The sequence below is a fragment of the Diabrotica virgifera genome, chromosome 8 (genome assembly GCF_917563875.1).
Source record: "Diabrotica virgifera virgifera chromosome 8, PGI_DIABVI_V3a".
Lineage (NCBI taxonomy): Eukaryota > Metazoa > Arthropoda > Insecta > Coleoptera > Chrysomelidae > Diabrotica > Diabrotica virgifera.
Window position 1 is genome coordinate 43,762,769 of NC_065450.1, and position 24,292 is coordinate 43,787,060.

At 32.7% G+C, this 24,292-nt stretch overlaps 1 protein-coding gene across 2 annotated transcripts in view; it reads left to right on the top strand.

The window, feature by feature from the left end:
• LOC126889930 (sodium-dependent nutrient amino acid transporter 1-like) overlaps positions 1 to 24,292 on the top strand; it is a 262,186-nt gene that overhangs the window by 108,597 nt on the left and 129,297 nt on the right. Inside the window, exon 1 of one of the 2 annotated variants that reach the window (XM_050658673.1) lies at positions 4,118 to 4,417. The exons of the other annotated variant lie outside the window; for it this stretch is intronic. Within the exon in view, the coding sequence (XP_050514630.1) occupies positions 4,256 to 4,417 (162 nt within the window). The 5' untranslated portion in view covers positions 4,118 to 4,255. Of the gene's footprint in view, positions 1 to 4,117; positions 4,418 to 24,292 lie in introns of those variants that run through there. 2 annotated transcript variants of the gene reach the window in all.

Genomic DNA, 24,292 nt, shown 5'->3' on the forward strand with positions numbered 1-24,292 from the left:
AGTACCATGTATGTCTGCCAAATTTCAAATTTTAGGTTATATCACAGAGGGAGTTACGGGCGCTTGAATATTTTTTTATAAAAAATTCATAACTCCGGGAAGTAAGAATTTTAACTGTTATTCAATTAACCAATAGGGTGTCAAAAATATATCAAAAAATAAACAAATTCCTTGGAGCCATTTTTGAGAAAATCTAGTTCAAAATTATATCACATTTTGACGCCTTGACGCCTTAAATATAGGCAACCCATAACTTTTTCTGAAAAACGATAATATTCTTCTTATAGCCCCATCTTTTCTAGCTATCTAACGGCCTTTTCAAATTAAACTTATCTTAAATAAGTTTTTAGATAGGTAAGGAAATGTGCTGGGTGGGCGGTCGGCCATATTGGTCGCCATTTTGAATTTAGAAATGTTAAATTTCGTATTTATATTCACTTATCGATGAGCTAACTTTGAATTAAGTTTAATTCGTTTCGGTTAAAATTTGCAAAAATGGGCCCTAAATAACCCCTCTATTTCGGCCCCACTTTGAGAGATTTTTTTTAAAGCTTAGTTTCTCGACAAAACTCCTTTAAACTTACTCATACCGAATTTCATCGAAATCGGTCCAGTAGTTTTTGCTGGGCGGTGGCGACATACGTACGTACGTACATACTTCCGACATGTTTATTTTATTTGCTTTTTAGACTCAGGGCGACTCAAAACGTCGAGAAAAAGTGAAATCTGAAAATTTTTTTTTTGCACGATCCTATAACTTTATCTATTATACTACGTATGTAGTACGATAAAGTAAAAATGGAAAGTCCCCACTAAAATGAAAAATTTTACTTAACTTTTTTTGGTTTTAGGACCTAATAATCACAACCCAATAGGTCCCCATAAAGTTTAAATGACTGCAAATTTAGCATACCTCCCCTACCATAAAGAAAATAAATAAATATAAAAATCGTGCATTCACCTGCACACGACGTTTTTTCTTTTCTCTATCTTTTGTTTATTTCATCTGTTAATCTGAAGTTAGATCTGTTCCCCCATCCTTTCTTTAATGATTTTCCGTAGACACAGAAGGTGTAATGCATATTCACCTCTAATTATTTGGGTCTTAGTTAAGTTAAGGAGTCTTAAGTAGCCCATTTTCCATTCCTTCGGTATTCTTTTTAACTAATTTTTTAGCGTATTTCAAATTTCTCAAATATATCTGCAACTTGTGTTTGTATGTATCTTATTTCGTAATTTTGGAGTATATAGATACCTTTTCTACTGCTACAACTTTGAGTTTACTTCCTTAACGTTTTCTATGCTTCCCTTGTTTTTGAGCTTTCCATTAAGTTACCTATATCATTACATTTTTTGCAATTAAAAATTGGTTTGTTCTGCTCTTAAAGGATAAGTTTGCCTTATGTATCCCCTTCTGTCTTCTTGACCTCCTGTGATCAGCCACTTATAGTAAACTTCCTTCTTTTGTTTTATTTGATTTACAGATTGATATTTTTTTCTGTATCTTAGTTTAAATTGTTCGAAAACTATATGTTTATTTAGTTTACTTCCTGCAATGCTTTTAAAACATATAAATATGTTTATATTGTCGTTCAAAAACCTTTCTTCCAAATATATCAACAATAATTATTTTAGTATAAGAGGTCAACACCACGGCAAAATAAACATACATAATGCACTTTTTAACAATATGTTTTGAAAGATAATAACAGGCAGAGACGAAATTAAACAATGTCAACAAAATATTTGACTATATTAAAAACAAAATTTGATTTTAACAAACGTGTTAAACGTATTCGAAATATTAATTTTGTATATTATACTGTAGAATAGAATAACTTCTATGATCACGAATTTCAATATCTCAGAAATTGAAATAGTGTATGAAAACAAAAAAAGCTTTTTGTCTAATTTAATAACAAACTATGTATAATCAAACAAATTTCCTTCTATAATAATTATACAGGGTGTCCCGAAAAGATTGGTCATAAATTATACCACAGATTCTGGGGTCAAAAATAGGTTGATTGAACTTCACTTACCTATACACAATAGTGCACACAAAAAGTTACATATGGCAGGAAAATCTAAAAAAAAATTTAAGTGAAATTTGTGCACCCCATAAAAATTTTATGGGGGTTTTGTTCCCTTAAACCCCCCCCCCAAACTTTTGTGTACGTTCCAATTAAATTATTATTGTGGTGCTATTAGTTAAACCCAATGCTTTTAAAACTTTTTTGCTTCTTAGTACTTTTTCGATAAGCCAGTGTTTATCGAGATATTTTGAATATTTTTCGAATCCACCACATATTTGTATATGGTTAAGTACGATTATAGAGACCTGTTAATAATCTGAAAATTTGTTTATAATTTACATTCTTAGGTAATGTGTGGCAGCAAGTCATATCACAGCTCAGATGTTATCTGGAGCATATTAAATATTAGTAGAAATATTTCAAACATCCACGCTTAAATTAGCATTTTAAACTGATGTTTCCTTGACGGATTACTTTTACAGGGCTTTGGCCCTCATATTTTTGTTAAATTATATCTTGGTGGTTAGCATGTAAACTTCACGTAAGCACTGATGATGACTGGTGAACCATTCGAAAACTAGTTATGTGATTGTGATGTAGCCCTTTTTAGGTATTTTAAATATATACCTTTTATAAAGGATATAAAAATGGTGACTGATCTTCTCACTGGTCACTGCCCTCTGACATATCGTCTTAAAAAATGGGCAAATCAGAAAGTGAGGACTGTCGTTTCTGTGACAACGAAAAAGAAACGACAGAACATATACTACTAAACTACCGGTGCCGCCCAAAATCCCGACAGCCAAAATCCCGACAGCCAAAATCCCGACGGCCAAAACGCCGACAGGCCAGAATCCCGACATGCAACAATCCTCGCATAAGTAAAAATTCCGACCACTAAATTTTGTTTAGTAACAAAAATTAAAAAACAGATGACCATAAACAAAAAACAAGAACTAAATGTAATTATATGTTAAAAATAAACCTATCAAACCTGTCGGGATTCTGGCCTGTCGGAATTTTGGCCTGTCGGTATTCTGGCGTGTCGGGATTTTGGCCGTCGGGATTGTGGCTGTCGGGATTTTGGCTGTCGGGATTTTGGGGTAGACCCTTAAGCTACGTAGCACTGTTCTGCAAACGACTAAAATTTCTAGAAGAGGTCAACCTAGCGCCCTCTGACATAGGAAACAAGTAACCTAGGAGGCGAATCAACTTCATCAGAAGTATTAGCATCCTAGAGGTTAACTAGATTACGGTATGCACAAAAGATCTCTATAGGTCGAAGTGCGGAGAGGCTACATGTCCTTAATGACCTCACATAATCTAATCTAATGGTTTATGAAAGTTATAGTAGACTTAAATATTATTGTGAAGACATGATAGTGCATAGTAAAGAGGTTAATAACACTGGGTACTATGCCTTTTCTGGTTTTAGCTAGTTTTATTGTATTTTCTAAATCTTCCATTATTATTGTGGGACCTGTAATACAATTTTGTATTTCTTTTATTTGCCGTTCTTCGTTAAATGGTTCTTTAATGTACCTACTCTTCCCATCTTATTAGTTTATTGGTATTATTTATGATAAGGTTACCTTCTTTATCATAAAGATTGTATGATCTTTTACTTCGTACAGCAGCAGCCTCTTTTATCCTCTTGTTTAAGTTAAATTCATCGTGCTTATGTTGCAGATCTTCCATTTTCAGACATTCTTTTTAAACCACGATTCTTTTGCTGTTCGTATTGTTCTTATTTCTTTCTTTTCCTTCTTTACATCGCTGTATTTTTGAGGATATCGGTTTTTGAGAACATATGTTATCACTTTTGTTACTATCCGACATTGCACACCGATTTTAATCGCTAATTTTAACAATTATATGCACTAATTATCACACCTAGCGTATTCAATCAGCTGGTCCTTCACGAAATGGTTCGAAATGACTAAGAACCATCAATTGACCCTAGCCGCCTGAACCAAATTAACCTCAATGAAAATCCGCCTATGTGTGATACCATTTAATATGAAACCCCATTAAAAGCAGGCACCTGTTTTTTACACATCGCTAATTTTTCGAATATATCGTGCAGATACTCGTACGATGTTCAATGTTAAAAATTTCCAGTAATCAGGTGGATACGCGTCGATTCAGTTATCTTCTCTAATAGAAATCTGAACCGCGGTTATTTGATTTGCGTTTTCTTTTTCGGTTTTTGAATAAATATGTACAGGGAATATGAAAACGGTAAATTTATGAATTTTCACTATAATTCGCCGCGGCCTCCGGAGTATTTAAAAAAGTTTACCACTGTGAATATGTTGACATATAGATTAAAAGCCATTCTGAGGAATTTGGAAATTTGGCAGACTACCTTCAAATCAACAGTAAGTATTAAAAGAAAAATAATCTTACAATTTAAAGACACTTTGAGTAAGATTTATTTCAAATTTCTCTTTCGATTCATTTTTGTCACAGGGAATCAGTCCACACTAAAATTTTTGTTTTACAATTGGTTGTGTGATTTGGCATCTTCTACAATTTTTCTCCATTCGTTCCTGTTTTTGCTTATGGTTGCCCATTCTCTAACTCACATCTTCTTAAGGACTGCAAATTTTTGGTTTTAAACTTGTCTCCATTTGGTGATTTTCTTGATAATTGTTGCTGAATTTTTTTCTGTATGACCCATCCCTCTGAGTCTCTGTGCCTTGCTAAATCTGACGATGTCTTCTCTTTTTAAAAGTTCTCTTACTTCGTAGTCCAGTGGTGCTCAAAGGGTCGATCGCGATCGACCGGTCGATCGCCAAAGATTTTGAGGGCGATCGAAATTCACGGAAAAAATACAAATGCAGAAAAAACATTGATTAATCAAATGAACAAAAAGGATTTAAACAACTTTCCGTCGTTGAAAAAAGGGGTAAACGCTCATTTGAATTATGTTTATTACGAGACGGAGCTGCAAGCACATAGCGAGTTTAAAAGACGCTTCGCTAATTTTAAGAAACTGACATATATTGTAACATTCGTGTGTAATCCATTTTCTTGTGAAGACGTAGAAAAAATTACCACAGAAATATTCATTACTTTCAACATGGAGATCATTTCCACCCAAATTAAGGTACTGAAAATAATTTCGCATGCACACCGTAAGTCCAGAGCGACCGATACGACATGTTGGTCTTTCATATCGTCTGACAACTGTCCGTCTTTGAAGAAAGTAGCTCTGGAGCTTACATTTTGTATCAAAGTACTTGTGTGAGCCTGCATTTTCCCAAATGAAGGTAGTGAAATCAAAGTAGCGTAATAGGCTAACTTACGAACATCTCTCATCATGCTTGCGTTTGGCCCACGGTAATTACTTACCTTCATAAGAAAAACTTGGGATAGATCATGGATCAACATACAAATAAAATTAAGATGAAAAACATGACTTACAACTCCCTGTAGTTACAACTTTTTATCAAATAGAAATGTGCAATAAAAATTTTTATTTTTTATTTTTTTTTACTAGCAGTCGATTGCTGGACGCTTGCAGTTTATGTGGTAGATCCCACGCAGTATAAGTCTGAGCACCACTGTCGTAGTCCATCTGTTTTCTAAATTACCCGTGTTGAGCTGCCCCCCCCCCCCCAGTTGCAAAAATTAAAAAACAAATAGCCGAAGAAAATAAAAAAAAAATCCTGATATATGAGCTTTCATATTCCGCAAACTAAAAATTTTGAGCTCGTTCCACTGAGCAGGAATTTACTACTTTAGTGGGGGGAGGGGGCTGAGTCAGCTCCCCCACTACTTAAAAATAGGAATATTGAATCGGTTTTTGCGGCAGAATTACGAGCTATTTATGAGCTCTTGAAATTATATAGTTTCGATTTTTGAGCTCATCCCCTTCACTCCCAAACAACTCTTTAATTGATTTAACTTAAGAGAAACTATTAAATCACGTGCATTTCGATTATTGAGCTACAACCCCTTCGCAAGAAAGCCACCCTATCTTCCCGGCTTAAGAGGAAGTTGTACTTAAATGCATTAAATTAATTATTTGGCGATTACATATCATTTAATAATTTATAAGCTTCCAAATTACGCGCATTTAGATCAGTAAATTGCAATTTATTTTGTATAGTGCAGTCACTGAAGGTAAAAATCAACGATTACCTTCAATTTCGGTGAACCTCCATAGATTTTCACGAAAATTGGTCAGTGGTTAGAGGATACGTCAAGAAACAAAGGTGACATGGTACCACCTTGCGCCTTTACCCTGAGGGTGGATACAGCCCCTTCTCGGGGGTGAAAATTATTTTATAAAAAATAACTGCACAAATCTATAAAAGAACAAATTATAAGCAAAATTTATTATATAAAGTTATTAAAATAAGTCAATACTTTTTAAGTTATTAAAGATCAAAAATTTTAATTATTCGTGAAAAAAATGCATGTTTTAAAGCTGTTTTTCGTAAATCACTGAAAAACTGTAAGTTTTTACAAAACAGTTAATAGTAGTTTAATTCGTATAGCTTATATTCTAAGAATAAACTCTTAAATCACGCCCCTTTCGATTATTGAGCTACAACCCATTCGCAAGAAAACCATCCCATATTCCCGGCTTAAAAGAGAGTTGTACTTAAAATAATTTAAATTAATTATTTGGCGACTAGATATCGTTTAATAATTTATGAGCTCGCAAAATATACGCATCTCAATTATTAAATTGCCAGTTTCTTTCTATAGTGCAGTCACTGAAGGTTAAAATCAACTATGACCTTCAATTTCGGTAAATCTCCATTCATTTTCACGAAAATTGGTGAGCGGATTTTGATGCTATCAACTTTTTCTGGAGCTCATTTTTGATAGGTATTTCTAAGTACTTTGACTAAGTACTTAGTACATAAGTACTAAGTACTATTTAGTACCTAAGTGTTATAAAATGCATCTATTTCCCGTTATTTAAGCTTGAATCCTTAGATTTGAACAGTCGCAGAAAAAAATATACATTTAATTACCAATAATTTACTTTAAATTAACATTAAAGGGTTTTTCAAGTAAGCAATTTATTATATTTTTTATTAGCATCAATTTTAGTGATGAAAACTTTTTTGTAAAAACTTACAGTTTTTGAGTTATTTATGAAAAATCGCTTTAAAGCATGCATTTTCTTTCACAAAAATTAAAATATTAATTTGATCTTTAATAACTCAAAAAGTATTGATTTATTAATAACATTATATAAAAAATTTTGCTTACAATTTGTCTCTCTCTCGATTTGTGGGGTTATTTTTAATAAAGTAATTTTCACCCCCGAGAAGAAGTGACATATACCCCAGGCTAAAACCGCAAGTTGATATTGTCAATTCGTGAAAATGAATGGAGATTTACCGAAATCGAAGGTCATAGTTGATTTTTACCTTCAGTGACTGCACTATAGAAAGAAAATGGCAATTCAATAATTGAAATGCGTATATTTTGCGAGCTCATAAATTATTAAACGATATGTAGTCGCCAAATAATTAATTTAAATTATTTTAAGTACAACTCTCTCTTAAGCCGGGAATATGGGATGGTTTTCTTGCGAAGGGGTTGTAGCTCTATAATCGAAAGGCGCGTGATTTAAGAGTTTATTCTTAGAATATAAGCTATACGAATTAAACTACTATTAACTTTTTTGTAAAAACTTACAGTTTTTCAGTGATTTACGAAAAACCGCTTCAAAACATGCATTTTTTTTTCACGAATAATTAAAATCTTTGATCTTTAATAACTTAAATAGTATTGACTTATTTTAATAACTTTATATAATAAATTTTGCTTTTAATTTGTTCTTTTATTGATTTGTGCAGTTATTTTTTATAAAATAATTTTCACCCCCGAGAAGGGGCGGTATCCACCCTCAGGGTAAAGGCGCAAGGTGGTACCATGTCACCTTTGTTTCTTGACGTATCCTCTAACCACTGACCAATTTTCGTGAAAATTGATGAAGTTTCACCGAAATTGAAGGTAATCGTTAATTTTTACCTTCAGTGACTGCACTATACAAAATAAATTGCAATTTACTGATCTAAATGAGCGTAATTTGGAAGCTTATAAATTATTAAATGATATGTAGTCGCCAAATAATTAATTTAATGCATTTTAAGTACAACTTTCTCTTAATCCGGGAAGATAGGGTGGTTTTCTTGCGAAGGGGTTGTAACTCAATAATCGAAATGCACGTGATTTAATAGTTTATTCTTAGAGTATATAAGCTATAGGAATTATATCCGCAATACGATATATTTTATTTTCTCAGCATTTTTCTCTTAAGTTAAATCAATTAAAGGGTAGTTTGGGGGTGAAGGGGATGAGCTCAAAAATCGAAACTATATAATTTCAAGAGCTCATAAATAGCTCGTAATTCTGCAGCAAAAACCGATTCAATATTCCTATTTTTAAGTAGTGGGGGGGCTGACTCAGTCCCTCCCCCCCAATAAAGTATTAAATTCCTGCTCAGTGGAACGAGCTCAAAATTTTTAGTTTGCGGAATATGAAAGCTCGCAAATAGCTCATAAATCAGGGCTATTTGTTTTTTGATTTTTGCAAACGGGGGGGGGGGGGGGCAGCTCAACACGGGTTTCTAAATTCATTATTAGGTACCTACCTAAGTTTAGTGGGCCTGCTATTCTCTGAATGATTTTTCTCTCTAGGATCCACAATATTTCTTCGTCTGTTTGTGTCAAGCATATTATTAGTTCAGCAATATATGTGATTATTGGTATAATTGCTGACCTGTAAATTTTCAGTTTAATATTCTGAGTAAGCTTCTTAGTCGAAGCAATAAAGCACTGAACCTCCGAAAAAAAAAAAGAATGTGTGTGTACTTTGTACGCACGTAAGAAGTTATACTTCTATTATATGATTTCAACGAAATAAATATACTTTCAACAGGTTATTTGTATTTTATTTAAAGATTAAACTAATTTTTACTTACTACTCTCCAAAAATGTTTATTAAAACAATACCAAAACAAAAAAAAATGGAAAACACACGGATTCGATCATGGGACCTCTCGATCTCTACTCGATCGCTCTACCACTGAGCTATACTCCCTTTGTTTTTACGGATTACAAGATTTCTAGACGTAATGACAAATAGATCAAATGAAGTATAAAAATACTTTAAATATTACTTAATATCTTATTCCCGAGGAAGACAAATACAAAGACACCAAAATTATAATAAATATATTTACTAAAAACACTAATATATTCTTTCCGCACCCTTTTTGGACTGATGCATACATAACTTAAAAGATTTAGCAACGGACTCCATACTGTCTGTGAGCGCATGCGCGCAGAATAATAAAAATTCACTCTCAATCGTGCCTAAAGAAGTATAACTTCAAAAAAGGACAAGACGGATCTTAATAATTATTTTTGCATTCGATTCGTGAATGCGCTAATAATATTGAAAAACTTCATACAAAAAATGCATTCTTAAAGTGCATCTCAAACAGAAAATAAAAAAAAATTCAGAGCTCGTCAATTATCGGCGGAAATGAGTTCAATTTTGTTACTAGGAGGTCTTTGGGGTCGCTGAAAACGAATATGATGTCAAAAGTGATATCCGGAGTACCTGGTGCCCAGGGTATCTACTGTGTATCTCGTCTTGTGGAGTTTTCGGCAAATTCATTAAAAATTAGTCAAAAATCATTACTCGGGGGGTTTTTGGGGCCGCTAACGACGAATATGACATCGGAAGTAATTTCCGGAGTACCTGGTGGCCAGGGTACCTACTGTTTACCTAGCGTTGTGGAGTTTTCGGCAAAAAATTTATTAAAAAATTAGTCAAAAATAATAGGGAACTTGCACTAAAAAATTTTTTTGCATAAAATTGTTAATTTATGTTTTAAAATGTTATATTCAAAATATTACGTCTTAACAATGAATAGTGTACGTATTTACAACATCTAATCAAAGTTCCGCGCCTAAAATTTCCGTTTTAAACAACTTCAAAAGCGAGACCTGGGGTCTGACGTCACAGGCCACTCGTATCGTTTGCCCGTTCGGGGTGGGCTATTGCATTTAATGCAGTTTGCCCATAGATAAATAATATAGTTGAAATATCTTGTTTTACTCTGTGGCAAAAATGATTTTTTCTGTGACAGGCAACATATTAACATTTTATCTCTGTTGACATGTATCAAAAAGTTCTTTTTTATGAAATTACTTTTGTCGTTTCTTGTGTTGAAGAACAAAGAAGAAACAAGTAACTTAAAAATAAACAAAACTTTTAGTAATAAAAGTAAGAGTAACTAAAAAGTATAGGTGCTACTATAGTATGCGGTCTACAGTCGGGTTTCTACTATAGCTTGCGGTCTACCGAAGGATGATTCTTCTGAATAATGATTCTTCTTATTTATGCGTATTATTAACTTTGTTAAGAAGGCTTTTGTTGAATATGTACACGTTATATCGGTACGTCTGCTAATCACCATAATCTTTTCTCAGAAGGCTTTGAACACAATAATGAAAGGCTCCAGTAGGTACTAATAAACATTACAATAAAATATAATCTTTATTATAATGCAAGTTACACCGTAATATTTTCCAGGATATACGAAATCCTTCGATTAGAGGTAGGTAGATCAAACCCACGGGGTAAACCGTATACTATAATATAATGGTACCAAACTATTGTTATAAACGGTTTAAACATGCTTATTAATAACTCTTACTTATTTGCCTTGACACTTCGTATTTCTCCAATAGAATAGCTTTCACTACTTTTTATAAAAGTTGCCACGATGAAGACATCAACGGTAGGTAAGTTAGTCAGATTGACCTTTTGAAAAACCCTCGTCCGTTATATTATGCGTTTTAAACTCTTTACAAAGTAGCACTCAACTTTATCAATTTCAGTTTAAAACTAAGCTGATTGGGGAACTACTTATTACAATATATAAGACGAACATAAATAATACCTAGGAATTTTCCATTAAAGACGATTAAAATGTAATATACCCGTGATCCCTACCCTAATCGTGTTGTTTCCGACTAGCTAGCCCGGTTGACCGACCGTGGCCCGTGACGTCGAACCAATATAAGGACGTTCAAGAGCCTCCTAAGATATTTGAATTTTATAGCATTTTCAAAGCGTCGTAATTAGCGTACGGGTTAAAAATATTTGTTTTTTCGCATGCAAGCGTTTTAAGATCATGTTACCTTATGTTTTTTAATATCATTTTAATAATTAAAAATGTATGCAAGTTCCCTATTACTCGGGGGTTTTTGGGGTCGCTAACGACGAATATGACATCGGAAGCGATCTCCGGAATACCTGGTGCTCAGGGTACCTTCTTCTTATGCAGTTTTCGGAAAATTCATTAAACAATTAGCCAAAAATCATTACTCGGGGGTTCTTGGGTCGCTGACGACGAACATGACATCGGAAGTGCTCTATGGAGTACTTGGTACCCAAGGTACCTTCTGTTTACCTAGTTTTCTGGAGTTTTTGGCAAATTCATTAAAAAAGTCGTCAAAATTCATTACTCATGAGTTTTTGGGGTCTTTGACGACGAATATGACATCGGGAGTGATCTCCGGTGTACCTGGTGCCCAGGATACCTACTGTTTATCTCGTGACTAATGATTTTTGACTAATTTTTTAATGAATTTGCCGAAAACTCCAGAAAACGAGGTAAACAGTAGGTACCCTGCGTACCACGTACTCCGTAGATCACTTCCGATGTCATATTCGTCGTCAGCGACCCAAACACCCCACAGTAACGATTTTCGGATAATTTTTTAAAGAATTTGCCGAAAAATCCATTAAAAGTAGGTACCCTGGGCACCAGGTATTCCGGAGATCGCTTCCGATGTCATATTCGTCGTTAGCGACCCTAAAAACCCCCGAGTAATTATTTTTGACTAATTTTTAAATAAATTTTTTTCCGAAATCTCCACAAGAGAGGTAAACAGTAGGTACCCTGGGCACCAGGTACTCCGAAAATCACTTCCGATGTCATATTCGTCGTTAGCAGCCCCAAAAACCCCCTAGTAATGGTTTTTGACTAATTTTTAATGAATTTGCCGAAAACTTCACAAGACGAGGTAAACAGTAGATACCCTGGGTACCAGGTACTCCTGAGATCACTTTTGACGTCTTATTCGTTTTCAGCGACCTCAAAAACCCCCGAGTAACAAAATTGAACTTATTTCCGCCGATAATTGCCCAGTTCTGAATTTTTTGAAGTTATAATTCTTTAGGCGCGATTGAGAGTAAAATTTCATAATTCTGCGCGCATGCGCGCACAGACAGTATGGTATAAACGTTATACGGGATCTGATTGTGTGTTAAAATCATCTGTCAATAATTGTTCAATATGGAGATTTTGGATAAACAAATTAATGTTGTGTATATTAGTTTTTATTGTTGTGATGGCAGAGAAAAACGCAAGTTTATAACATTGTAGTGACTTTTTAAATAGTTTTTAAAAGCGACAGGTACGTAATAATTGTAAATGTTTCAGTATCCTAATAAAAAATTTCATAGGTAGGACCTACCTATTTGGAAAATTTAAAAAGAACCTACTAAAATAGTATGTAATGCTTTGATTTAACTTAATTTGATTACCATCAAAATTTCTATCAATGTTCACCTAATATATTGTTTTCTTACTCTATGTTTTGTTGTTTTCTAATATTTCTTTCAATTCTAAATAATTTCAATTCAAAATCAAGATAATTTGGTTAAATTCAGAACCGTCAAAAGTTTAATCCGTTTAGTTAGTTGATCTTCACACATGATGACACATGGTCTCCGTGGGTAAAAGTTTAAGGTGAATGAATTTTAATACTAACTGCGCTGATAAGCGGGTTCGAACTCCAATGGAAACTTTTATTTTTTTTAATTTTTTTTATACATTTTATGATTGTAAATTTATTATATAATTTTTTTTTTAGAAAATACGTATTTAGTTAAAATTTTTTCCTACATTGTTCAGAAATCATTTGTGGCATTTTTCAATGTGTTTGTGTGTGTTTTATTCTTTTATTATTTTAATTTTTGGCACTGTTTTAATAAAAAATTTTGAGAAGTAGTAAGTATTAAAATAAATTTAATATTTAAATAAAATATAAATAAACGGTTTATAGTATATTAAGTATGGAGAACGGTAAGGGTTTTATACCGATTGAAGACAATTGTTTGGAGGAGGAGCAGAGCGACGACTCCAATTATTGTCTGAGATCGGTTACCCCTAACGTTCGACATGCTTATAACGTTTTTTGCACGATTGATACCATTATAAATTATAAAATTAAACATTTTCGTCATATTGACTAGTTTCATTCATTTTATCAAGATAGATACTTTGGTTGTTAGGTAGTAACTAGGGTGCATAACAACAATGGAGAATTGAGTTTTTATTTAGTTGTCAATAATTTTAAGTACAATTTTGATTATTATAAATTAAAATATGAGCGAAAGTGAATTTGAAGAAATTGAACGGGCTTGGGAAGAAGGGTGTTCCGCAATTATTCCCGAAAAATCCAAAATCTGTTATCAAAATACCTACCAAAGTTTTAAAAAATGGTGCGAAGGCAAGAATTTAAGAATCGAAGAAAAGACTCTATTGGCATATTTCGTTCAAAGACATATGCAGTTGAAAGCTCCTGGAAGCCTCTGGGCAGAATATTGAATGATTAAATCCACCGTTTTTCTTTATGATGGCATTGATATTTCCAAGTTTTCAACTTTGATCGCGTATTTGCAGAGAAAAAATGTTGGCTATAGGCCTAAGAAAGCGAGCATTTTTACACGGGAGCAATTTGAAAAATTTCTGATGGAAGCACCGGATGAAGAATTTCTAGTTCCCAAGGTAATATAAGCTAGTTTAAGCACCGGATGAAGAATTTCTAGTTCACAAGGTAATATAAGCTAGTTTAGGTAAAAGAAATACTCTAATGAAGATTTTTTCATAATTTGTAGGTCGCAATGATATTGGGAATATCTGGTGCCTGTAGAAGAGAAGAATTATACAGGGTGTCCCGGAAAATAGTGCGTTCCTTTAAGGTATGGAGAGAATACACAATTTGGAACAAAAAAGTCCTATACCATTTTTTTCTAAAGTTAGCCGTTTCCAAAAAAAAGTTAACATTGTTTTCCATATACCTGTATTTTAATGTTTGGAAATTTTAATAAACTGGCAACATCGAACGCGATACGGAATAATAACATAATAAAAACTCGTTTGTGATTGTGATTAACAGTATTTAAAATAATCCAACCTAATAGTAGGTAATACTTATGTATTTACGATTTGTTTACTAAAATTATTTTCTTTTGAAATGTATTGAAATACCTATTGCATAATTTTAAACGAATTACACATCTTTTAACATAAAAACACGTCTTTTATCTAAACTAGTATTATGTATTTAGTAAGGTTTAAATGGGTTGAATGCTGAGTACTGCTGAGGGCTTTAACTGAATTACATAGTTTTAATAGTTTACAGTGGAACTTAAATACACCAGATAATGTCTCAGTAATTTGTTTACTTGTGAACTGAAATAACTAAGTTGTACTTACTTGAAAATAATTATTATACCGAATAGATGTTTCAAGTAACCTTTCACAAACACCATTCATAGGTAATAACATAATAGGTAATACACTCACTATTCGAAAACATTTTCGCATTGACACTAAACACTAAACAGGATTCTTTAAAACTATCTGTTTACTATGTATCTTAGTATCTTCTATCTATTTACATGGGACTGTCTATGCTTAAATTTGCGTACCGCACATAGTTGTCAGATTTAAATTTACATACCAAAATACATTTTAATTTTTTGGTCAAACGGTTGCATTTAGAAAAAAATGTTATAAGAGTTTTTTGTTCTACATGGTGCCTTCTACCTATACCTTCAAGGAACGCACTATTTTCCGGGACACCCTGTATAATATTACTATGAATGACATCCAACAAACCGATGGTTTAATGATTGTAAAAGTACCCAATACAAAAACGAACATCCAGCGTACTTTTACAGTCGTTAATAAACCAGACGATAAAATTCCATATTTAGAAATTCTGCAAAAGTATATAAAACTTCGTCCATTACAAGTAAAATAAAATCATTTGTTCTTAAGATACGCCAAAGGAAAATGTTGTACTCAAGTAATAGGGAAAGGGACAATCGGGGGCTGGCCTTCTCAAATTGCCAAATTCTTAAATTTGCCTAGAACTATACTGGCCATTCGTTCAGGAGGACATCAGCAACGCTTTTGGCTAATAAAGGTGTTGATGTCCTCGGATTAAAGCGTCATGGAGGTTGGCGTTCATCGACAGTGGCAGAAAGCTATGTAGAAGATTCTCTTCAAAATAAAATAGATTTTGCCGAAAAAATATTGTGCAATACTAGTAATACTACTAATGTATGCGATTCTGCAGGAGTTTCTGTTAGAAGTGAAACCACAGCCCAAACAAGTGGGATTTCATTAAATATTTTAACAAATTATACCATAAGTTTCAATATTAATAAATAATTCGTTAGTTTTCTTTATTCTTTTAAAAAATAAATTAAAATTAAGAGATTTTTTAACTCGACGGTAAGTGAATTACTTACCGTCGAGTTGGAGTACTTACCGTCGAGTTGGATTACTTACCGTCGAGTTGCTAGTAAATGTCACCTACTGACGTAAAATCTGTCACGGTAAACAGTCAAAAATTATCAATCGTGCAAAAAAGTATATTAATTTCGTCGAAATCATATAATAGAAGTATAACTTCTTACGTGCGTACAAAGTACACACACATTCTTTATTTATTGTCTGTTTGAGATGCACTTTAAGGTGATACAGTAGCGATCAACAGGTAGCCAAAACGCGTTCCAAGATTGCGGCTGTAATTTTGAATATTTTTTCGAGATATTTGGCACACGTATTCGTAATATAATAAAGAATGGCGGTACAGAGCCCAATTTGAAAAATATATTAATATGTGGAAATTACTCTGTAATTAAATACAATATTAAAAAAACGAGCCTGTACCGCCATTAAGAACAAAAAAATACACTTTCTTCAAATAAACTTTTTTATTAGTAGTTCCAAAATGACACAAAATCTAGGCATCGGATAAAAAAATTTATTTAAAGAAAGTGTATTTTTTTGTTCTTCTTAATGGCGGTACAGGCTCGTTTTTTTAATATTGTATTTAATTACAGAGTAATTTCCACATATTAATATATTTTTCAAATTGGGCTCTGCACCGCCATTCTTTATTATATTACGAATACGTGTGCCAAATATCTCGAAAAAATATTCAAAATTACAGCCGCAATCTTGGAACGCGTTTTCGCTACCTGTTGATCGCTACTGTTTCCTCTTAAGAATGCATTTTTTGTATGCAGTTTTTCAATATTATCTCATGGATCGGGGTCACAAAGTTTCCTGGCGCATTCACGAATCGAATGCAAAAAGAATTATTAAGATCCGTCTTGTCCTTTTTTTCGGAGGTAAGGCCGAAGTGCCTTAGTGCCTTTAGTGCTTTATTGCTTCGTCTATCTTGTCTTTGAGGAAGTTGTTATATTTAAAGTAGGTTGTAGTAGGTTCTGTCTTCTGCCAGGATTCTTTCATTACTGGTGTATTTGTTGCTCTGTAAATTTTCAGTTTAATATTCTGAGTAAGCTTCTTGTCGTTGAGGAAGTTGTTGTATTTCCAATAGGTTCTGTCTTCTGCCAAGATTCTATCATTGATTTCTTTTTTTTAGCACATTAGGTATTTTGTTTTGGATGCTTCTTTGCACAACCTTGCAAATTCTTCCTTTGAACAGTTGAAGTTTTTGCTAATCAATGCTATGTCATCGGCGTACGCCACAAGTTGCGTCGTCGACGTTATAATTATTGTACGTTTTATTTCGGTAGCTCTTATTGTTCCTTCTATAGCGACATTCAAAAGTGACATTGATGGAGAGTTGCTCTGTCATAGTCCAGTTGCTATTTCTATATTTTTGGAGATACCGTCATCTGTTATTATTGCTGCCGTCGATCCAATGTCATTTTCGTAAGCTATATAATTTATAAGTTTCATCAAGAACCGTATTCGTTTTTCTTATAGATTTTTCCTGTCTCTTGAAAGTTTCCCTAAATCTTGGTCAGCTTTTTTCTGCTGTTTATCTTACTCACTCTCTCCCTGACTACATATTCTTCATTCTAGTAGTAATGGCGGTTTTCCATTAAACAAACAGTTGTTTGTATTTTTTAGACCTAGAACAAAAACAAAACTGAAACAAATTTCTTCAGAAGTCCACTCTTTTTTGGAAACTTTGCAACCTTCAGAAATGATCTATTAAGTTTCACTAAAACGTGGGAGTAATGTGAAGTTCTCCGAGCCAAAACAACAACTAATTTAGTATAAAATTCTTCAAAAAATTCTTCAGTCTTCAAAAAGTTTGCAAAAAGCTGCAGTTTTGTTTTATTCGTTCAGTGAAAAACTGCCATAATAGACATTTTTTTTTAGAATATATATCAGTAATCCCTATCATTTACTTTTTATGTTTGTGTGCATTCTTTGCTGCTCTATTACCGGTATTTAAAGTAGGGGTCGACAAGACAAGAAATCTTGTCTTGATAACCACTTCTTGTCTTGTCTTGAGAAAAATTCAAGAAATTTTATAAAATCTTGTCTTGACGCTTTCTTGACATCTTATATCTTGTCTTGACTCAAGAAATTTCAAGATCTTGAAATTTCTTGATTACCCGGTCCGGTGATTCTTCGGCGACCTTTTTATTGTGTTGCATGCTAACACGGCTTTCACTACCACTGGCTTCCGACCCCGGGATTCCCTGATCTGCATTCCTGACCACCGCAAAATTGATGTGCAGTTGCATGCTTTATCTCGTTTAGTTAAGTAAGGTTAATATTACGAAGTGGTAGTATGTATCAATTTCGTTATATTTTTGATGCGAGCTTGTGAATATTGGTGCTAAATAATACATTATATTAAAATTATCTCTTATTTTACCGTGAGTGAGTGACATCGACTCTTCAGTAAATAGTATGTCTGCTGAGACATTTGACTCTGATTCTGGCTCAGAATATTTACCAAAAAGCGATAGAAAGAAACGTAAGGGCTACGGTTTCAGTCAATATGAAATAATCAATAAGACTAACGCAACTCCTAGTGCGAGTATGAATACTGAGAATGACAAAACTGAAACCAGTGACTAGTGAGACTGTAGTGACTGCGATAGTGGCGGCAAAAGGAAAAAGCAGCAGCATTTACCAATTCAGAATAGTAGTAGTAGTTGTACTAGAGGAAAAAAAATCTTTTTTCTGCCTGTTTTTCAAGTTTTCAATTAGTCAAGATATTTCAAGATTTCTTGACAAAAAATCTTGGTATTTACATGTAATTTCTTGTCTTGTCTTGAAATCTAAAATTACTTCTTGTCTTGATCTTGTCGTGAAATCAAGCCAAGATCTTAAAATTTTCAAGAACTTGGCAGCCCCTAATTTAAAGAAGCAATTAGATTCAAACTGCGGTTTTTCCGCAATTGTTTTATTATTCTTCTTCTGTTTCTCTCTCCTTTCTAAAGTTAGAAATTATCATCACCGTTTTACCTTTATTCGCAACATTTTTAGACGGATTTTAATCATTACTAATCATCTGCAATACACCACTCTGCTAAATTGATTAGCCAAAAATTGTATCTCCTGTATTTAACTTTTCTTGTATAATTACCCTCTCGTATAGGGATGGACTCGAGCTGAGCCGATCTTTTGACAATCTCGGAATTTCGAGCCGAGCTCGAGATAGAAGCTCAGCTTGAAATTTGAGCTGCAGGTTAAGCTTGTGGCTCGAATCGGCTCGGTTCGAATAGTTCGAGCCGAACTCGAAAACATAATAATGAATACAAAATGTAACATTCGTGGTAATTTACGGACACACTGTATATTGAATATACATATTTTTAGTCTGAATTACTTATTATCAAACAAAAGTATCAGTCGTAGCAGAACTAAATGAATTAGAAACGTATTAGGGTACTAGATAAAATATTGACAAGCTCGTTAAGAAAATCTCGGCTCGTTTCGAATTCAGCTCGGCTCGGCTCGAAAAAAATTTGGCTCGGCTCGAAACTTGGCTCGCAAGAAACGAACCGGCTTAAGCTCGAAGCTCGGTTCGTCAAACGAGCCGAGCCTTGAGCTAAGCCGAGCTAAGCTCGAGCTTGTGACCATCCCTAATCTCGTATCATTAGAATGTCTATACTAAATTTACATTCAAGATGCAGTAGAAATAAACAAACCAAGACACGTTAGCTTCTACTAGGAGCACTCCCGAATCATAATTTACAGTGTATTAACTTTGGAAATAGTTCAGAGAAATAAGGAAAAAAAATATCCTGTTGGTGACACAACCTCCTCCAGGCCGAAACCAAATTTCTTGAGTAGTATGGACATCTATATTAATAACCTATATGTTTCCTGCAGCCGATTTTGTTGATATACATAGTTATAAACAAATGAAGATCAAAAAAACGGTAAATTTTCGTCTTTTTTCGTCTATTGCCAAAAGTTAAGCATTTTAAACAAATTTGAGAGTAAGAAACTCCTAAATCGTATAAAAAACTTCAATATGGCATTCGCTAAATATGTCTATCCTTATTGGTTGCTTAGAAAATTGTAAAATAAATCAAAAATTTTAAGTTTTTATAAATATTCATAACTTGTGTAAAAATTAACTTAAAATCTTTTCATTACACGGAATGCTGAGACTTCTGGTGATTAAATCATACCCTAAATTTCAAAGCAATTGGTCAAATGGTTTAAAAGTTATTTAATTTGTTTATCCCAAATTAATTTTTTTTGCAACACTATAAGTCAGAAAATTATGAATGTTGTTCTGAAGCTATTTCCTTGTGGCATTTTTATAATTAAGTATTTTCTATGGGAAATAAGCCACAATTTTACTAAAAAATTAATTTATTTATTATATAAATAATTTCATATTACAATAAATTAATTTTTTAGTAAAATTGTGGCTTATTTCCCATAGAAAATACTTAATTATGAAAATTATGAAGTTACAGTAATACTTTGGATAGTTTATGAAAGAAGAAGATTATCACAATTAATTTAATTTAAGAAAAATGACAAAAAATAATTCTAAATATTACAAAATTATTTTACAAGAACATGTGAATTAAAAATAGGGGAGGCTAACTTTCTAAATATGAAAAAATAATTGTTCTACTGGTAACGGTTAAAAAGTTATTCTAATTGTTTATAAGTAAGCAAAAAATCGACATGATTTTGCAAAATAATTTTACACTGTTTAAAATTACTTTTTGTCATTTTTTTAAATTAAGTTAATAGTATAAATTTTCTTCCTTCATAAACTGTCGGAAGTATTACTATAACCTCATAATTTTCTGACTTATAATGTTGCAAAAAATGAATTTGGGATAAACAAATTAAATAACTTTTAAACTATTTGACCAATTGCTTTGAAATTTAAAATATAATTTAAGCACATAAAGTCTCAGCATTCCAAGTAATAAGAAGGTTCTAACTTAATTTTTACATAAGTTATGAACATTTATAAAGTCTCAAAATGTATTACTTATTTTGCAATTTTCTAAGCAACAAATAAGGATAGACATATTCAGCGAACGCCATATTGAAGTTTTTTATGATTTAGGAGTTTCTTATTCTCAAATTTATTTAGAATGCTTCACTTTTTAGTAATAGACGAAAAAAGTGAAAATTTACTGTTTTTATATCTTCATTTGTTTCTAACTATGCATATCATTAATATCGGCTGCAGGAAACATATAGGTTATTAATATAGATGTCCATACTACTCAAAAAATTTGGTTTCGGCCTGGAGGAGGATGTGTTACGAGAAAAATCTTATTTCTCTGGACTAAAATCATGATTTGGGATTTACAATGTATATACATTGTAAATTATTATTTGGGAGTGCTCCTAGTAGCATTTAACGTGTGTTGGTTTATTTATTTCTACTGCATCTTGATTGTAAATTTAGTATAGTGATATTGATGCTAAAACTTTGGTTGACCACAATACTTTCCGTAATTTCAGATAAGCTAAGCTTCATGAAAAACGACTTCGATATAGACATTGTACAAAAGTATGCAATTCTCTCAAAACACTCCATACGTAAAGCCAAATATACTATTAAAAATAAAAATATAAATGTTTTTTAAAGATTGCAATAAAAATACGGAATAAAAACTAAATTCGATTACTCTTGAAAAACTCTGAATCACCATACCGTATTATAAAGTCTAGGTCAAAGTCAAAATAGTAGCATAATGGTGCCAGTTCACATAAAATTGTTTAATAGCCACTTTACACCATGCAACTAATTGCGCAATTAATTGCACAATTTCTTGCAGCAATAGAAATTGCATCGTGTCATACGCGAATTGCACAGAAAAGCTGCAAGAATAAGTTGCAGCTAAATAGAACATGTCCTATTTTTCATGCAATTTTTTCTGCAATTTGGTTATATTTTTAGTAACTTTTAAGGCTACAGTGTTTGTTTTTACTTTTCTGCTGTCAACAAATAAAAGATTTTGATGACATTGAACTTCTGTCATCTTAAATTTCAAACCAAACAATTTATTAACAAAACTAGAGGAACTTTTTACCAATTTCACGCTTCACAGATAATATTATTCAGGTGAATAACTTTAATTATGCAACATAGGGATTAAAAAAAACTATTTTATTTCTTACAACTTGTTTCCTTTTGTAAATGAATAATATGTATTACATACTTGGATTAGGTATTAATTGATTTTCTTATACTTAATACATAATATTATAATTTTCTCAAATTATAATCTAACATTTTTAATCTAATATCTGATAATTCTACTCAAAAAATTACATTTAATTTGTAAAAACAAACATAACCTAAAATTTATGCTATTTTGTCAAAGTTTCTGTCTATTTCATGTCAGTTTATGCAATTGTTTGCACCGTGTAATCACTTTATTGCAGAAAGTTAGTTGCAACTTATTGCACAAGTTCTTGCGCAAGAAATTGTGCAATTAATTGCGCAATTACTTGCATCGTGTAAAGTGGCTATTAGATAACAATAAAAAGTTTTTGACCAAATTAAAGCATCATATACTTGTTTTACTACATTCTTTCACGGATTTTGCTGTAAATTTAAAAGAACCGCTTGGATTGACATAAAATTTGGCATACGCATAGCTAACATGTCAAAGAAAAAAAGTGATGTGGTGCCGATGTGTGCTTTTGCCCTGGAGTTTCACCCCATCTCGGGGGTGAAAAAATATATGTCCAAGATAAGTCCCGAAATGGATAAACTGACTAATTTTAAGCAGCTTTTGTTCTATAGAGTTTTTTCACCAAATCAATACTTTTCGAGTTATTTGCAAGTGAATATGTTAATTTTTCAACAAAATAACCACGGTTTTAGACGGTTTTTCGCAAATAACTCAAAACGTAAGCCTTTTGTCGAACAAAATATTCTAAGCAAAACAATAGCCTATAAAAAAGTGAAAAAACGGTGTATACAGTTGAGTCCGCGAGTCTTTACCCGTGCGTCATCATTTAAAGCATACGAAATAAGTCGGAAATCTATTTCACGCAACAACTGACAGAAAGTGGATACTGTTCCGATTACGGGTTTTATTATAAAATTTGACGTTATCAAATATATAGAATGTCAAATGTAAGTTTTGCTTCAAAATTTTTGTGCAGAATTACAGCTACATTTGAAGTAGCTTAATAAATTTTTTATTCTATCTATCTATCTAATCAGCCCTAAACATCCATCCTTGGATATAGGCCTCCTCTTCCTTCTTCCATGCCTCTCTATCTTGGGCAATTTGCATCCATTTTGACCCAGTGTGTTTCTTCAGGTCATCTGACCATCGCATCTGTGGCCTTCCCCTTTTTCGTTTGTGGTTCCATGGTCTCCAATGTATTATCATCTTAGTCCATCTTTCATCCTTCTGCCGTAGGGTGTGTCCGGCGAACTTCCATTTAAGCTTTGCTACTTGGGTAGAGACGTCTTTCACTTTTGTTTTGTTACGGATCCATTCGTTTCTTTTCCTGTCTGATAATTTAATGTTCAGCATTTGTCTTTCCATGGCTCTTTCTGTCTTTGCTATTTTTTCCATATTCTTTTTTGTAAACGTCCATGTCTGAGAGCCATATATTAAAACAGGGAGTATACATTGATTGAAGACTTTTGTTTTTAGGTATTGCGGGTATTTTCTGTTCTTTAGAATATAAGACAGTTTTCCGAATGATGCCCAGGCCAACCTTATTCTTCTCTTTATTTCTTCGGTCTGATTTTCTTTATTTAATCTAGTGATTTGTCCTAGATATATATATTCTTTTACTTGTGCTATTCTTGTTTGTGCCACTGTAATTACTAGTTCTTCTTGTTGATTGGTCATGGTTTTTGTTTTACTGTAATTCATCTTCAGTCCTATCTTTGTCGATTCTCTATCTAGTTCTTCCATCATTCTTTGTAATTCTTCACTTCTTTCTGCTATTAATACAATATCATCAGCATATCGTAAGTGATTCAGATATTGCCCGTTTATGTTTATACCCAAACCATCCCAGTGCAGTTGTTTGAACACATCTTCTAGCGCTTGGTTGAATAGCTTGGGCGAGATGGTATCTCCTTGTCTTACTCCTCGGTTTATTTTAATAGGCTCCGTTTGTTTCATTAGCTTAATAGTTGTTGTTGCCTGATCATATATATTTGTAATTAAGTCGGTATATCTGTAGTCTATTCTGTTGTTTTGTAGGGAATTCTTTACTGCCCAGTGTTCCACACTATCAAATGCTTTTTCGAAGTCAATAAATGCCATGTATAGCGGGATATGATATTCGTTAGCTTTTTCGATTAATATCTTCATCGTTAAAAGGTGGTCACTTGTACTGAAGCTTTTTCTAAATCCGGCTTGTTCTCTTGCCTGGTATCCATCTAATTTAGTTGTTAATCTGTTTGTTAATATCTTGGTTAATAGTTTGTACATCACATTTAGTAAAGTTATGGGTCTGTAATTCTTTAGATCCTTTTTATCTCCTTTCTTAAATAGTAACAATGTTACTGCTTCGTTCCAAGTGTTGGGTATTTGTTTTGTCATTAATATTTTATTCATAAGTGTGTAAATTTTTTATTATTATTGATTAATAAATAAATAAACAATTTATAAAAAAATTCAATAACATATTTTATTTTTGTTATTTTATTCACTTTGACGGA